At 40.6% G+C, this 16339-nt stretch overlaps 1 protein-coding gene across 5 annotated transcripts in view; it reads left to right on the top strand.

Moving 5' to 3' along the window:
- Window positions 1-14131, top strand: part of IFT122 (intraflagellar transport 122) — a 32519-nt gene extending 18388 nt beyond the window's left edge. For 4 of the 5 annotated variants that reach the window (XM_083795500.1, XM_083795501.1, XM_083795502.1 and 1 more), the window contains 12 exons: window positions 1563-1729; window positions 2605-2776; window positions 3894-3996; window positions 5554-5694; window positions 6704-6801; window positions 7689-7789; window positions 9571-9736; window positions 10728-10839; window positions 11278-11406; window positions 12248-12327; window positions 12849-13013; window positions 13705-14131. In XM_083795500.1, coding sequence (XP_083651626.1) covers window positions 1563-1729; window positions 2605-2776; window positions 3894-3996; window positions 5554-5694; window positions 6704-6801; window positions 7689-7789; window positions 9571-9736; window positions 10728-10839; window positions 11278-11406; window positions 12248-12327; window positions 12849-13013; window positions 13705-13794 — 1524 coding nt within the window. In that variant the 3' untranslated portion in view covers window positions 13795-14131. The remainder of the gene's footprint in view (window positions 1-1562; window positions 1730-2604; window positions 2777-3893; window positions 3997-5553; window positions 5695-6703; window positions 6802-7688; window positions 7790-9570; window positions 9737-10727; window positions 10840-11277; window positions 11407-12247; window positions 12328-12848; window positions 13014-13704) is intronic. The other variant, XR_014571481.1, reaches the window with a different exon arrangement.
- Window positions 14132-16339: the final 2208 nt, after the last annotated feature.

A 16339-nucleotide genomic window follows, 5' to 3' on the forward strand; every position in this document is an offset into this window, starting at 1 on the left:
GCAAAGGGACCCTTTCAGAGTCTGATTTCTTGTGTTTGAGGTTAACTTTGATTAGTTCCAGCTAGAGAGTCCAGACTAAAGGCAGAGGTCAGGAAGTCCTTTGATATGTGGTCATAGGCTCATTATCACAGTACCAGATCACAGATTACTGAGAACTCACAAAATAAAACCCTCTTTATACTCGAAGAAGCTGAGCTTTTGATTTTGGACTTAACTCTGATGACCTATGCTGGCAAACAGAAGTTGTATCAAAGATTGTTCAGCTTAATTCTTTGTCTTCAGTTTTTCATATTTGAAGATTATCACAACATCTGTATGGTTAATCTCCTGAATCAGGGCTATGTTGCAGTAGGACATAGGATTTTGTTCTAGTGTTAAGAGCTGACATCTGGTCGTAGTTCTGTACCTGCTGACTATCTGCATCAGGGAAAGCAGTGAGTTGTGATACTGGAACAGTTCTGTTACGTGTGTTTTTTGTGTTGTGGGTCTTGTTTGTTTTTTAATCTGAAACAGAATTTCATAGAAACATTGAGGATAAGGTATCTTTCCTATCTACTTAGTTTTCCATTCCTCCTCTATTCTAATTTTTCATTTGGTAAAAGCTGTTTTAAAGGACAGTAGTCTGTTCTCTTAACAGCCAAAATTGCCTTTAATTGATCTTCCAGTTTTGAAGTACAATTTTTTTCCTGCTGCATGATGTCAACAGATGTGAACCACATGGTGCCAGGGCTTTGGTATTGGCAGAAGCTGAACAAACTATTAAAAATACTTTCAAAACGGTCATCATTGCAGCATCCAGACTTGCAGTTTGCCTTACTGTGCAGAAGTCCAGCCAGTAGTTCAGAGTTGCTCTCTTGAGCAGCTGTCATTCCATTCTTATAAAAGAACTTCTTTGATATATGGTAGTATAATTATCAAGGGTATTTGCGGAAAATGAGATTTCAGTCTTTAATTGATTTGTGGGGGATCCTGATGCTTACACGTGATTTAAGTGGATGTACTGTTGTTACCTAAGCACAGGGTTGAGTCATCTTTGAGAATGAAAAAGCACCTTCTTAAAAGAAACTTAAAATTGGTATTTCTCTCTCTCTCTCTCTCTCTTTTTTTTTTTTGCTTTAAGATTAGTACCATTTTGTTTTAGAAAGGTGTGCTCCTGGATGGCATGCAGAAATCTACAAAAAAAAAACAAAACACAAAACTACAAAAGTAGTTTATATCTACTTAAGCGGGATCAACAGGGAGAAACCTCCCAGCTTGATATCTTGGAAAGCTACTGATTACCTCTGAGGCATCTGTGTCATTCTTCTCCTAGCCCTCAGAGAATCTCTCACTTTTATTTATCTGTTTTTTAATTTACCTATGTAAAGGGGAGACTTGCCATTGTTTCCTACTGAACATTGGTTTTGGATTAGTTGCTGAAAGCTGGATCAATTTCTGTTGCTCTTTTCTCAGGAGGCATAACAATATTCATCAAAAAAGCCCTTATGTATTTTAGAATTTGGAATGTAACAGTGTTTGTGACCAGAAAGTAATGCCAACTTTTTTGTATTGTGCTATTTCAGGATTTTCTCAGGTCTGGAGATCCCAAAGACACAAAGATGCTAATAAAAAAGCAAGCAGATTGGGCCAAGAATATCAATGAGCCCAAAGCAGCAGTGGAGATGTACCTTTCTGCAGGCGAGCACATGAAAGCCATAGAAATCAGCGGGGACCATGGCTGGGTTGATACGTAGGTTTTAATTCCATCTCAGAGTTACTATATAACAGAAACTTGAGTGAATTCTGCATAACTTTAAAATAAGACAAAACCTGTTTGATACACTCAGTTTGATTATAAACAAAGGTGCATAAGCTGTATTTGAAGCACATCTACAATTTAATATGTTTCAAAAGTTGCATTAAATGTTTAGAGCATAGGGGCATTATGCTATGAAAATAACTGCGTTACAATAATACAGAATGTGAATGGGTTCATCTGGATTATGAGACTGTCTTCTAAAATATGCATGCTTTAAGCGTTGCAGAGTAATCATCACAGCAGTGATTGTATTTGGTAGCCTATTTATGTTTTAAACTGTTGCAACTGAGAATTGGAGCACGGAATTGCTAGACATAAATTCTTGGGCAACTCTTGTCCTGGTCAAATACTTCTTGATTTGCAATAGTTCATGCTTTGGGTCTTCTGCTGAGCTGACATAAAAACTTGGACAGGTGACTCAGCCTTCCCTTGACTCAGTTTCCCGTGTGGCAAATGGAATAATGTTTATTCATGAGCTTTTTTTTTTTAGGTCAAAGTTAAGGAATCATGTCCCATGTGACTTAGTCATGTAGGATCTACTGCTTCCCTCTGTCTTCATGACTGAGCAAACCCACGGACAGGTTGTTGTGATACGGAATTGCGTGCATTAGTAAGGATTGTAGGAACAGGTTTTGAGCTTGTAAAAGATAAAAAGGATTTTAAACAGCTTTCAGTAAGCATTCAAACAGCGTGTCACGTGATACTCCTATTACAGTATTAAATAATAACTGATTAAAAGTGAAGTTATTACAATAGTTAAACGGCAGCTGAACCCAAAACATTTGTCGTCTTTTTATTGTGTCTAGGTTAATAGAAGTTGCTCGGAAACTGGATAAAGCTGAGCGTGAGCCTTTGTTAAAATGTGCCTTCTATTTTAAGAAACTTGATAACCCTGGCTATGCAGCAGAAACATACATGAAGGTCGGTGACCTGAAAGCATTGGTCCATCTCTATGTGGAGACTCTTCGCTGGGAAGAAGTAAGCATGCCTTTGGTTCCTGTGTTTAAAATTGCTACTCCTTATTATTTCTGGTTGAAAGAGCGAAACAAATGTCTGGTTCCTCCACCACTGTAGTGAAGGGGGAAGCAAGGAGGGTGAAGGCTTCCATAGAATGTGATTCCAAGTACTCAGGTTAATTTTGTATGCTCATTGCTCTTTCTTTGATTTTGTTTATGGGTGGTTTTGGTGTTTTTTGTTTGGTGTGCTTTTTTTTCTTAAGTGTCCTGGCTGAACGTTTCTTGGTTTCATTTCTGAACACCTTTTTTGCCTGTTGGGGGTATAGTTGCCCATTTCCTATGCAAATCCGTAAGATGCTTCTAGTTCATTAGAATAAATATAAATTATATCAGGGGAAATATCAGGGAAATTCTGTTCTGAGATGCATTATTTTTATAACTTGGACATGTATGAGTGAGGTATGTATGATGTAGATCTGATGAATGTATGCTGTGTGAACCCCACTTTATAAACTAGATTTATGCTTATGATTAGGTAAAGTTTTGCTGGCTTCCGTGGGTTTGTCCATGGAAGCATGAGTCTGCGAGTATTGCATACTTCAAAGTTGGGGTTACCTTAGTTCTGTTCATATTTCTTCAAATTAAGATTTTGATAGGTGTAACTTAAGGAAGGGTTTTCAAAGTGCCACTAGAACTGACACTTCACCTCCCCTGTAAATTATATAGGTGCTTTTGAAAATTGTTGGCTTAATCTTCTATTGACCAGTTAGTTTAGGAAACAAACCCTGTTTATAGTGTTCCTTCAGTCTCTTTAGAAGACACATTCAGTAAAAAAAATAAAAACATTTCATGTTTCCTGCTGTGAAATTTACTAAATTTCCTAGATACACTTCCAAGTTTCCCTAATTCATAATCCAGACTGCTGCTATGCTTAGCTTTTCTTTTGTTGGTGATTGCTTTTTATTTTAAAATACTTTAGTTTCATACTGGAGAAAAGATGGATATAATCTTTATTATGTGTATGTATTTTCATTGTGAATTTACTTGGAAATAAAAGATTGATCCCATGGAGTATGCTAAACCCTTTAACTGTTTAAACCATGCAGTATGCTAAAAAATGAATTTATTATGTACCTCAGGCATTTGCTTTGAGTGAAAAGCATCCTGAATTCAAAGATGATGTCTATGTCCCTTATGCTCAGTGGCTAGCAGAGAACGATAGATTTGAAGAAGCCCAAAAAGGTAAGACTTGCTGACAGACCACTGGATACTCAAAACGTCCTCTGTACTTTTCCAGCACAGAATATGCAGTCTTTGCCCTCGAGGGTTTCTTATCAGTGAGATTCAAAAACAAATAGAAACCATGTTTTCAGACCAGTCTTAAAGAAAAGTAGCTCGGGGTCTCTATTTAATTAGAAAATGTGATGGATCTATCAGAAGTGATGGCATCCAAATATAGTTCCAGATTTTTCCATCTCATTGCATAGCTGAGATTGACACGTGGCAACAGGTATTTGGCATATAATCTGAACTGTTCTTATTGATATTTTCATCACAATAAGATTCAAAGTGTAGCAAGCAAGTACGTTGCAGACCAGAGTGAAAAGACCTGTTTTTCCTTATGTTTAGATAATGTTGGGTTTGTACAAGTAAAATCTTCATGTTTCTTTAAGAATTTTTATAGATTTTTGTTAGGCTTATAAAATTACCTTTAAAGAGAACTGTCAACCTTCCATCATGTGGACAGGCTTCAAAATTTTATTCGTAAATTGTTCCAGGGATAAGAAGAGATTTGAAGCAAGCTCCATGTGGAGCCAGCATGTTTTTAGTATACTTCCTTTTCTCAGGTGCAGCTCCATGTGACTGTTGCATCTGCTATTTCCAGAGCCAGCTTGGATCTAAGAGTATAACTGCATTTGCATATAAGGGCCAAGCTCGTGAACATGCCAGACGTGAGCTGTCTGTACAAAACTAGTTTATATGTCTCAGCACTAAACCTTTGAGCATCTGCTTTTAGGGCAGCTTAGTAGTTTGCACATAGAGCTCTGCACATACAGATATATAGTTCCCAGTTAGTTCCACAGAGGACTATGCTGAAGTTTCTTGGCTGATATAAACTCCCCTAAACTGGGTGAGCTAGAGATCATTGTGTAGGTATATATGAGAATTGGGTTATATCGGAGCTAGCTAAAGTCAGGAGGCAATTGTGCTATCTTTACTTATTTTTTTCCTTTATTACCCTATATGAAGACAGTGTTTGCCAAATAAATTTTTATCAAGTGAGAATTCAGGATCTAACTTTATACTGGCTTCTGAGGGTCAGTTAAAGAAATGCTTTTAATAAATGCTAGAATGATATAGTAAATGGTATATTTTTTATTTATTTTTTTAATATTCAGCATTAGAAACTAGAGCTCTAACTTCAGTTTATTGTAGTTTTGAATGCAGGTGTGATTTGTGGTGTTTAGAGATTGCTTGTATACAAATCTAAAGATCATTGTGGTTTTACTCTTTTCTATATTTAAAGAAAAAAACAGAACGCCCTGCACTGTACAATGTCTGTCAGCTCAAGAGCCCCTGAGACAGTGCAAAAGCCATGAAATACCTACAGATCCATCTCATGTTCCATTAGTGTTGCTGCTTTCAAGGAGAAAAATATGAGTGTATAATCCTTTTCATCCTCTCTGAGTAGATGATTTGATATTGGCTGAATAGGCTGCTCTTAATTTAAAAACATTAATTTCAGTTAATTGATATAATCACACTGTAAAATCCTCTTTGTTTTGGCCTTCTGCATAGCATTCCACAAGGCTGGCAGGCAGAGTGAAGCTGTAAGAGTGCTGGAGCAGCTAACACACAATGCTGTGGTTGAAAGCCGATTTAATGATGCAGCCTATTATTACTGGATGCTTTCCATGCAGTGTTTAGATATAGCCCAAGGTAAGTAACTGAAAACTGAAAGGAAGTTCGTATTTGTTACTTTCTTGTGCATGTAAACAACTAGTGAATTGTGATAGCGTTGCTGCAACTACTTCACTGTTGTTTTTTCTTCTTTTGTGCTGTATGTAGCTCTGGCTTGTGCTATTTTTGTAGTCCCCTGTTTTTCCCATGTGCTTATTTAAAACAGATGAGCAAAACAACAACATCGGCATGTGTAGGCCTCGTTCTGAAATCTGGCTAGAATCAAAATAGTGTCTCCTGGGATCCTGTATCCTCACGTACCTTCCCTCAACACACTTCAGCTAGAGAACTGATTGGCAGGTTAAAATACTAGTAACTAAACGGTGGCCTTGGAGCATAAGATCTGCCCAGTACTTGAATGCGGGTGGGGGAGATACTTTACAAACTATTTTTGACAACAAATAAAAACCTGATTATTAGCTGTCATCTCTTCTTCTTCAGTGGGAGAGGAGTGGAGCCAGTAGTTAAGAGATGTAGCTTGGTAACGAATACAAAGATTGATAATACTGTCTTATGCTTGGTGCTGTAAGTACATTTTTTAGTTCAGCTGTTGCATGATAGTGCTGACATATTACCCCTGAGGTATTGTATGGAAATGCAAATTGTTCCAAATTTTTAGTAGTGTATTTAATATCTATGAAACAAATGTTTCAGAACTCATTTTATTTGTAAACTCTGAAGTCATGAATGAAGTTCCCAGTGATGCACAGCTACTATTTTCTGCCTTTAACTCTGCCCTAGCCTCTAGGTATGTTAAAATTATTGCTTTAACTGTTGTGTTTTACCATGCTTTTTTAAAGCAGAAACTTGCTCACAAAAACAGCAAGTCTGTTTAACCTGTGTTTTGCACAAGTAGATGGGACACACCTGGACTGGTATGCACTTCTTTTGGAAATGCTGGCACTGGTATCGTAATACATCGTTTTCTTCCCACTGAGTCTCGAAGACTCATCTTGGAGACATATACTAATGCCTTTACATCCCACAGAGAATGAACAACAGAAGACTGAAATGTTACAGAAGTTTCATCACTTCCAGCATTTGGCAGAAGTTTACCATGTCTACCACTATATTCAAAGATATACGGTAAGATATTTACCTTAGAAGTTGTGTATTTATGCTTTATGAGCATTTTTCTTTTAGGAGTCCAGAAATAACTAGAGGTATTTAATGATTTATCAACGATACTGTATAGTAACTTCTTTGCCTTCTGTTGTACTGCACAAGAACTTCTGTTGTCTTAGTTCCTAAAAACTGCAGTGCAATTTTAGCAGATCTGTGTTTGTCTCAATGTGGGCAGAGGATATGACAACGGTTGACTTTCCACCCCCAGTCCTTTTTTTGCTAGCTGTATTGACTTGGTTCCAGTGACTGGGTCTCTAGTCCTACGCTGGCTATGGTAGGCTCTTCCTTTAATCATGGAAAACAGTTTTGAACAGAAGGCACCCTAGCTTAGAGATTCCCACAGTGTGGTACTTGTATCAGTAACGATATTTATAAATTACTCCAGAATGATATACAGTCTTGAGGGGGGATCTCCCGCTGCTTCCAGCAGTTACAGTAATGTTACCACCATGTTGGTGAAAATATCTTCTGTAAAACATTTGAGAACCCTTGATCCATACCCTTACGCAAAAGAAGACTCTCTGCAGCTGAGGTCTGTGCTGGTCAGACTACTTCAGACCTTAAGTGGTGGAGACTCTACACCATTTGTGGCTGGTATGTCCTGTTTTTAAATAGCCTGTTAAAGATTGTTTTAACTACGTGGATCTCTTTTTGTCTTTCTGTGTGTAGCAGGCATGAACATTGGTGTTAGGCATGTAAAACCTACTTGGTATATTCTGTCAGCACCTCTTCTTTTTGCAGCTGTATGCAAGAGAGACAGTACTTGAGATGCCTAGTGTTGTGATGCTTAGTGATAGAAATTGTTGGTTTGCCAGCTTAGAAATGTCTGTTTATTTTTAATACTGCAGGAGGAGCCTTTCAGTTTCCACTTGCCCGAAACACTCTTCAATATTTCCAGGTTTCTGCTTCACAGCTTAACAAAGGAGACTCCTTTGGGGATCTCAAAAGTGTATCCTTCCAATACAGCACAGAATCTAGAAGCTGAAATGCATGAAAAGAATAATTGAAGTTGATCCACAATGCAGAGATCTACTTTAGGGTATGTTCAGTTTCAGCTGTTGGTTACAGTTAATGGAAATTGACTTGTGTCCCTAAGGAAATAATCAGCACCTTCAAACCGTTGTGTTTAACTGCACTACTTTCCCCCCCCAGTCTTTGGGAGCTGTAAAAATCAACCAACATGTAATTCTCAGCCACCCACCCAGTCTGATGCATCGCCTTTGTCAGGGAAGCAAGTTCTAGGATACTAGTCATCGAAACAGGATGTTGGCTCTGAATCTTGACAGTGTTGCTGCAAGGAGACTGAACTGAGACAGGAGGTGGTGGAGGGAGGGGAGAAACAGGCGCTTTTGCTTTGTATGAGGCTGTTATAGCTGTGTAGTGTCTATCAAGCTAACATTTGCACAGCTTTGTTAGTGCATATTGCATCTTTTGGAAATACTTCATAAAAGGCCTGTGTGAACACTGTAGAAATGCACCTGTCTGTAAAAAAAATAACAAAAAGGGTCAGCAGTTGCCTTAGGGACAGCGTGATATTCTTGGTTTTGCTTCCATTCTGGCTCTGGATGGGATATTTGCTTTCCTTTTAGTAACTTCCTCACTTACAGACGTATAATCTTTCAAAAAGTCTTCCATAACATTCCTTGTGCCCATTATGACTGGTAGCTTTCTAAACAGCAGTTATTGTTACATGCTAATGAGAGAGACACCCCTTGGTCACTGCCACAGCATGCGCTGAGTTCTTTCCAGTCAGATCATGTACATTTAGTAGGTGGCAGTGCACTGCTGGTGTTCGTAGCTATCTGTCTCTCTATATATGTAAAATTTGGATGGGAAAATCCATTCACTGCAAAATTAACTTCAAAATGGAGTCAGAAAATTTAACCAAAGCAGTATTAATGTAGGGCGGTTGTGGTTTGACCCGGCCGGCAGCCACGCGCCTCACAGCCGTTCGCTCACCCTCCCTCTCTGGGATGGGGGAGAGAGTCAGAAAGAAATGAACGCCTGTGGGGTGAGATAAAGACAGTTTATTAGGACAGAAAAGAAAGGAAAATAATAATAATGAGAACAGTACTACTACTACTAATGTGTACAAACAAGTGATGCACAATGCAATTGCTCACCACCCGCTGACCGATGCCCAACCTATCCCCGAGCAGCCGCCCCCCCCACCCCAGCCAGCCCCCCCATATTAATTGTTCAGCGTGACCCCATATGGTACGGAATACCCTTTTGGCCAGTTTGGGTCAGCTGTCCTGGGTCTGTCCCCTCCCAGCTCCTGCTGCACCCCCAGCCTGCTCGCTGGCAGGACAGAGCGAGAAGCTGAAAAGTCCTTGGCTTAGTGCAAGCACTGCTCTGCAACAATTAAAACACCAGTGTGATATCAACATTATTCTCATGCTAAATCCCAAACACAGCACCCTACCAGCTACTGGGAGGAAAATTAACTCTATCTTAGCCAAAACCAGGATGAGGGTCAGTTCCTTACCTCACTAAAAATTGCCCCCAGCCACTTTTGATAGTCCTTTCACATTTGTTTATTTAAATGGAGTTAAGTATATAGTTATGTGTATATGTGTTTATATGTATATATATGTATATGTATTTTGTTAAGGCCTATTTGAACTGCTGTTGTAGAATATGCCTCATTGCACAGTTTCCATGACTGGAAAGAGCATTGTAGTTTTTCCTAAATGCCATATGTATTTTTATTCCTTAATTTAATTATAGTAATACATTATTTGCCCTGGCAAAACAGAGTAAAGCTCTTGGTGCATATAAACTGGCTCGTCATGCCTATGACAAGTTACAGGGACTGCAGATTCCAGCTAGGTTCCAGAAATCAATTGAGTTGGGCAGCCTGACAATCCGATCCAAGCCATTTCATGACAGTGAAGTAAGTTGTATTGTTTCCTTTTAATCGTTAATAAGTAGCCTAATCCAAGAATCTGAGTTGCCTTATACACAAAAGTCTGAGATACATTCTGCTAGGTCTGTGGTATAATTATATTTCCACTGGAAGCAGTCCTTTTATTGTTATTCTTCAGGTCAGGCTTCCATTTGCTCCTGAGAACAAACTAAAATCAGTTCTTTCTTGACAGGCAGCTTCTGTCCTCCCTCTCCTGTCTTGTGTCTACCTTCTTCTCTGCCTATTAATTCCTTCAAGCCTTTTTCTCTCTGATCCACATGCAATTACACCATGGTCTTTATGACTTTCTGCAGCTGGAGGTCACTTTCATTTGTCCCAACTCCTAGCACTCCTTCCCTCCTCCCCCTATCCCTTGAATGACCTTCCTTCCTTAAGTCTTATTTTATCACCTTTTCTTCTTTAACTGAAGCCTGAATTTCTGCAGTGCTCTATAAAGCCACGTCTCATGGAGTACTCACTAAAAATAAATTGTATTGTGCACTGAACAAGCACCTGGCTACCTGAAATAATAGAAACGCAGTCTTAAGAACTGCCTAAAATAACTGTGCTCTTGAAAAGAAGAGAAATGAATTAATTGGAAAACTTGAATTTGACCAAACCTGCGGAGAAAAAAAATTCTCAGTTAAAAAAAAAAATCTCAGTAAACTTCCCTTTGACTTCTTTTATTACTATGTATTTGATACAAAATTTTGCTTCTGTTACTGCAAAGGCAAGGTGAAAATGTTATTGTTACAATGGTGAAGACAGCAATTTTTTAATGTGAAAACTTGCTGTTTTATTAAAAAAGAAAAGCGTTTTCAGATGTTTAAGGATCTGATTTCACAGCAATATTTCTTCCAATTAGGGCTGATGTAATATCAGTGGTGTAAACCTAAGGAACCCCTGTTTAACTGAAACCAAAGTGTACCAGATATGCTGGCCTGTTTATGATTACTGTGCTCTGTATGTGTCTTTGCAGGAGCTTGTACCCTTGTGTTATAGGTGCTCTACCAACAACCCTTTGCTAAATAACTTGGGGAATGTCTGCATTAATTGCAGACAACCTTTCGTCTTCTCCGCGTCCTCCTATGGTGCGTTGGAATATCATACTTTGTTGTACTTTTCATGTAGATAAATGTTAAACTGAACAGAATATATTAGTACTTGGTTTGTTCCCTTTGCAATGTTACTTGGACAAGCAAATCTTCCCTTTCAGTGTTGTTAGATTTGACTAAGTGGCTGCTTCTTGTCCCAGGCGTAGTTGGATTTCACTGCGAGACACCAGCAGCAAAGCATTGCTTTATTCTGAAACACTGAGTGTATAAAGTGTTTAATGAACACAGATGTCATCCTTTGAGAAGTTGAGGCATTTTTTTGTTTTGTTGCTTTTGTTTTGCTTTGTTTTTTCCTTCATGAGAACGTGTGGGGAGAAGCCAGAGGCTGTTCACTTCTTAAAGGGCAAAGTATTTTCTAGAAGGCGTTTTCTGAGACCTTGTAGGTCATGCTCCTTGTTTTTCACACCCCTTTAGAAGTGCTGCATCTGGTTGAGTTCTATTTGGAAGATGGCATCACAGATGAAGAAGCTGTAGCTCTCATTGATCTTGAAGCTCCAAGACTGAATAAGAGAGAGAATAAATGGCAAGAGATGATGAGTGACAGTATCCTGTTGATTAAAAACTGTTTGCAGTCCCTTTCTTAGGAATAAATAAGCAATTTTGATTTTTTGTAGGTTTAATCTTTTTGTCATATGACTGATGCAAGTACGATTATGTTGTTTCCTTTTCAAGTTATTATAACAAGCAGTGATATATTAATTAAACCTACTACGTTTATAAAGATTTTTCATCACAAAACCTTGTTTCTAATTATCTGAAATACTTCATTTTAACAGTGGAATGCCATGCTGTACCTAGTCTGCTGTAACTGCTTTCAGTAAAGAGTGGGGAGAATCTGAAGCGTGTTACTCACTTCCAACAACGGCTTGCTTTAGAGGCTGCTTTCTTCTTAAGCAAGGGAAACCAGCATGGACTTTCATTCCTGTTGGAATCTCTTTTGTAAAGTTTTGGCACCCAGAGCTCCCAGTTGCTGTGGGGGCCATATAATACTAGGTGCACAGTAATGCATAAGAAAACGTAATCTCTGAATAAAACTGCTTAAAATGTAATGTAAAGAGTTGGCTTCTCTTGCTTTTTGCAATGTCAGATGCGGACAGACCAGAAATCAGGCAGAGCTGATGTCATATTTGGTTGTAGTCAGTTTTGCTGGTCTACAGCTGCTGCAATTATAAAGTTCCTTAGTTACTGTAATCAGAGTAACCCCTTCTCTAGTACTTTCTATAATAACCTAGGCACTGTAGCAGCCCGAGAATGCCTTAACCCTCTGGAGCAACAAGGATACCAGTCCTGCTAGAATGGTTTTATATTTATTCTGTGAGTGCTAGCTACAGTGAGAACAGCCAATTTTATAGAACTCTGGTTCTTCCTTAAGAAACGTCTTTAGATGCACAGAGTTTGAGGCTTGATGACAATGCAGATGTTATTGAAGATGATGATCCCTTTACAGCAAAACTGAGCTTTGAGGTAAGAGCCTTACCAGCGTCTTCCCATAGCTTCTTTCTTGCTACCAATAAAAATCAGTAGAAAGTCTTGACTTACAGTTCATGCTGCTCTTCTAGTGTGAATGTGTTATGTAGACTATCACAAGAGAGATACAGATTAGGGAGCTGGTATATAAAAAGATCTTAAAGTAAATGTTCCTGGAATTTGATTTTATCATCATGCAGTGGGGTTGTCTTCTATGGGTATTACTATAAAACAATCATTACTGTGAGGTTTTAATACGTGCCTGTGGGCATGGGTATTATTTACAAAGAGTTGTGTTAACATCTATAATAGAAACTCACTGAGAAGAAGATAGAGATATAGCTGGATGCTGTTGTCACTGGAAATGTTGATAAAACTGCCAGTGAGTTCGGTGGGATTAGGCTCGTTGTATATTATTTTTTCCTGCTGAATTGTACTTTGCATTTTACAAGATCGTATTAATCCTCAAAGGACTTTGCAGTTGGTAACAATTTTTTTCTAAACCTGCTCACCTGCAGCAAGGAGGCTCAGAATTTGTTCCAGTGATTGTGAATCGTGCTGTTCTCCAGTCGCTGAGTCGGAGGGACGTTCTGATTAAACGCTGGCCAAAGCCATTGCGATGGCAGTACTACCGTTCCCTGCTACCAGATGCCTCCATTACCATGTGTCCATCATGTTTTCAGGTAGTGTTTTCATAGAGAGGTTTAAAAAAATACTGAGAAATTAGCTGAAACAATTCAAATCATTGATAACTTCATACTTTAAGATATATTCAGTAAATTCCTGAATGGTGTAGAGACAGAGAAGCAATGAAAAAATGAGCAATGTGGTGCACAGAGGAACAGCTGCCTTCTGAAAACCTTGAGGTAGCTGAGTTTGGGAAGAAAACTTTGAGAAGCTGCGCTGACAGCAATAGTCAGAACCTGTTGGGCAAACCTCAACTGAACAACAAATGCTGATTTGTATTTATTCCTTTTTGGTCTGCCTCTCTGACATTCAGCCTGGTCTAGCAGGGAAAATCAGTCAGTAAACTAAGTTAGCTTGTGGTTCAGTCCCTCTTTTCCTTCTTCCCTTCTCAGGAATGGCTTTTTGAAATTCTGGAATTCAGTCACATTTGGTTACATAAACTCTAATTTTCATCCTTCCTAACAGTCATTCATTGGTTTGTGCATCTTCAGCTACACTGGCAGTGATCTGCAAAACGTTTGCTGCTCTGTTGTAGGTTATAGCTCTGACAAGCGGTTGAAAGTAAGAGGGCCAGTTGTTGTGTAATAGTAGCTTCAAAATGTGTCAGAAAATCCATTGAGCTCAGTCTGCATTTTCTTTGATCTAGTCACAGGCTAATTTGTCCCTCAATTTGTTCCTAATTCATAGATGTTCCACACAGAAGACTATGAGCTTCTCGTGCTCCAGCATAACTGTTGTCCGTTCTGCCGAAGGAGAATAGATGAGTCAAACCAATGAAGAAAAACAATCTTATACCTCAACTGAGAGACTTCCCTATTGACTTGGCAAAGTACTTGTTAGATTCATGGTTTTCCTAACAACTTAGTTGTCATCTTGTTCTGTTTTGTATGTGAGTGGAACTGAGTTGAAGAAATTTAACTTTTTTAAATGAGCATGTCTGTCCTCTACACTTCCCAGACAAGCAGCTGAAGTGCCATGGATTTTTACAGGAAGGTTGCTAGGGTCAAGTTCAGACTTGAAGTAATTGTTTTTACTCCAACTTGTGTTAGGACTTAATTTGTTCCTTAATATGTACCTGTTATTGTCAGAACTTCAAATAAATGGGACTATTTTTCAGTACTGTTTGTCTCAGAATTTCCTTTTAACCTATGTAGAATTTATTCTTGTTAAAATCCACATGACAGGTTCTGTATGGAAGTGTCCATTTCATGTTAGCAAAAACACCCAGGTGTAAGTTCCTCATCTGTCTACTGCAGCCTATGTGTTTCTGGTAACATTAGCATGTTTACCATTAATGAAAGAAAAGCCACTGACCTAATGGGCTAAACTGAATGTGTTTGCGTGCTTATAAATACATTGGGTTGACAGGGAGGAACACCAAAGCAGCTGAGGGCTCACAGTCAGCCACTGTTTTCTCACAGTTCCTCCTCTTTACCTAAGGGTAGGAGAGTTCTTCATCTGCTGAGAAGAAAATTGTAGGTGATGCAACTTGCTTTGTTATTAAGATCGTGGGGTAGCTCGCAGGAATACTGGCATCCTGTCCGCTCCTGTGGCTGCTGTGGTGTGAGTGTACCTTTGTGGTGTGGGCCCACCTGCCTGCCTGAGCTAGCACAGCTCCGCTGACTGTCGTGCTGCGCTCCCTGGCAGAGGTGATGCGCTAACGCAGTATTTCTGAGCAGTAGCTCCTTAGCATTGTTCCGGTCCAGAGCCATGGGAAGCACAGTGGAGAGGTGAGAGGAGATGGACCTGCCTTCCAGTTCTTTTCTAGTGTAGCCAACCAGGTGCTGAGAGCGAGGGGACTTCAGTGGCGCAGCTGCTTGACCAAATGTGGCAGGTCCCTCCCAGACAGCAGCTAAGCAGCCGTGCAGTTGTATGCTCACTTCCCACCCCACGCTGGCAGGACGGGAGATAATTAAAAGAGCAAAAGGAGAAAAACTTGTCGGTCAAGATAAAGACAGCTTAATAAGCAAGAAAAGCAGTAAGCAATTTATTCTTTAATTCCTTGTGGCAGGCAGATGCCCAGCTGCTTCCTGGAAAGCAGGGCCTCAGCATGAGTAATGGTTACATAGTGGTGGTTACGGTGTTTGTCTTCCTCTTCTCCTCTTGTTTCTGAGCACCACGTCATCTTGTATGGAACGCCCCTTTGGTCAGCTTGGGTCAGCTGTCCTGGCTGGGCCCCCTCCCAGCTGCTTGCCCGCCTCTGGCCCATTGCTGGAGGCAGAGCAGGGAACAAAATTACCCTTCAGCTCTGTGCAAGCAGTGCTCAGCAATAGCTAAAGGGCTGCTGTTTTATTACACCATTTTAGCAAATCCAAAACACGGCACCACATGGGCTGCTATGAAGAACGTTAGCTCCATCCCAGCCAGATGCAGCACACCAAGTACTGGTGGATAACTGAATCTGAGGGTGGGTACTGAGCAGTTCTGACAGCACGAGGATCTGTGTGGGGAACCAGCTGGGCTGGATTGGAGTTGGGAAGCGATAGGTCTCTTGACTTTAACCCAGTTCAAGTTGTACCCTTGTTAGCACGAGTTTTATTATGACATCCTGTATGTCACAAGGCTCCCTTTGTTTTGAGTGGCAAATAATATTCTAATTTACTGCCTTAAACTACTGTCTGAGGTTGGTGGGTGCTGGTAAAACAGCTACCGTGTGAACAGCAGCACTTTGCTCGTGAAATCAGTGAGCGATGTCTCTGTCTGCTTGCGTTCCTCTGGAAAGTGACACTTTGAAATCTTTCCACTCTCGCGAGGCCCCACCTGCAGGACTGCAGCTCTGGGGCCCCCAGCCCCAGGACAGGGACCTGCTGGAGCGGGTGCAGAGGAGGCCCCGGGGCTGCTCAGAGGCTGGAGCAGCTCTGCTGTGAGGGCAGGCTGGGGGAGCTGGGGGCGCTCAGCCTGCAGCAGAGAAGGCTCCGGGAGGCCTTAGAGCGGCCTGCCAGCGCCCGAGGGGGCTGCAGGAAAGCCGGGGAGGGACTTTTTGTCGGGGGGAGCGGTGACAGGACGAGGGGGAACGGCTCTAAACTAAGAGAGGGAGGTTTAGGTTAGATATAAGGAAGGAATTCTCTACTCTGAGGGCGGTGAGGCCCTGGCGCAGGCTGCCCCAGGAGCTGCGGGTGCCCCATCGCTGGCAGTGCCCACGGCCGGGCTGGGTGGGGCTGGGGGCAGCCTGGGCTGGGGGCAGGGGGCGGCACTGGGTGGGCTTTAAGGTCCCTGCCAACCCAAACCATTCTGCCATTCTATGATGCTATGGAATAGCACTACAGGGTTTCCGAGTCCCTCAGTGGTTCCGGACCAAATTTGCTTAATTTACCACTTTAAA

This window comes from Anser anser (genome assembly GCF_964211835.1).
Source record: "Anser anser genome assembly, chromosome: 12".
NCBI classification, from domain to species: domain Eukaryota; kingdom Metazoa; phylum Chordata; class Aves; order Anseriformes; family Anatidae; genus Anser; species Anser anser.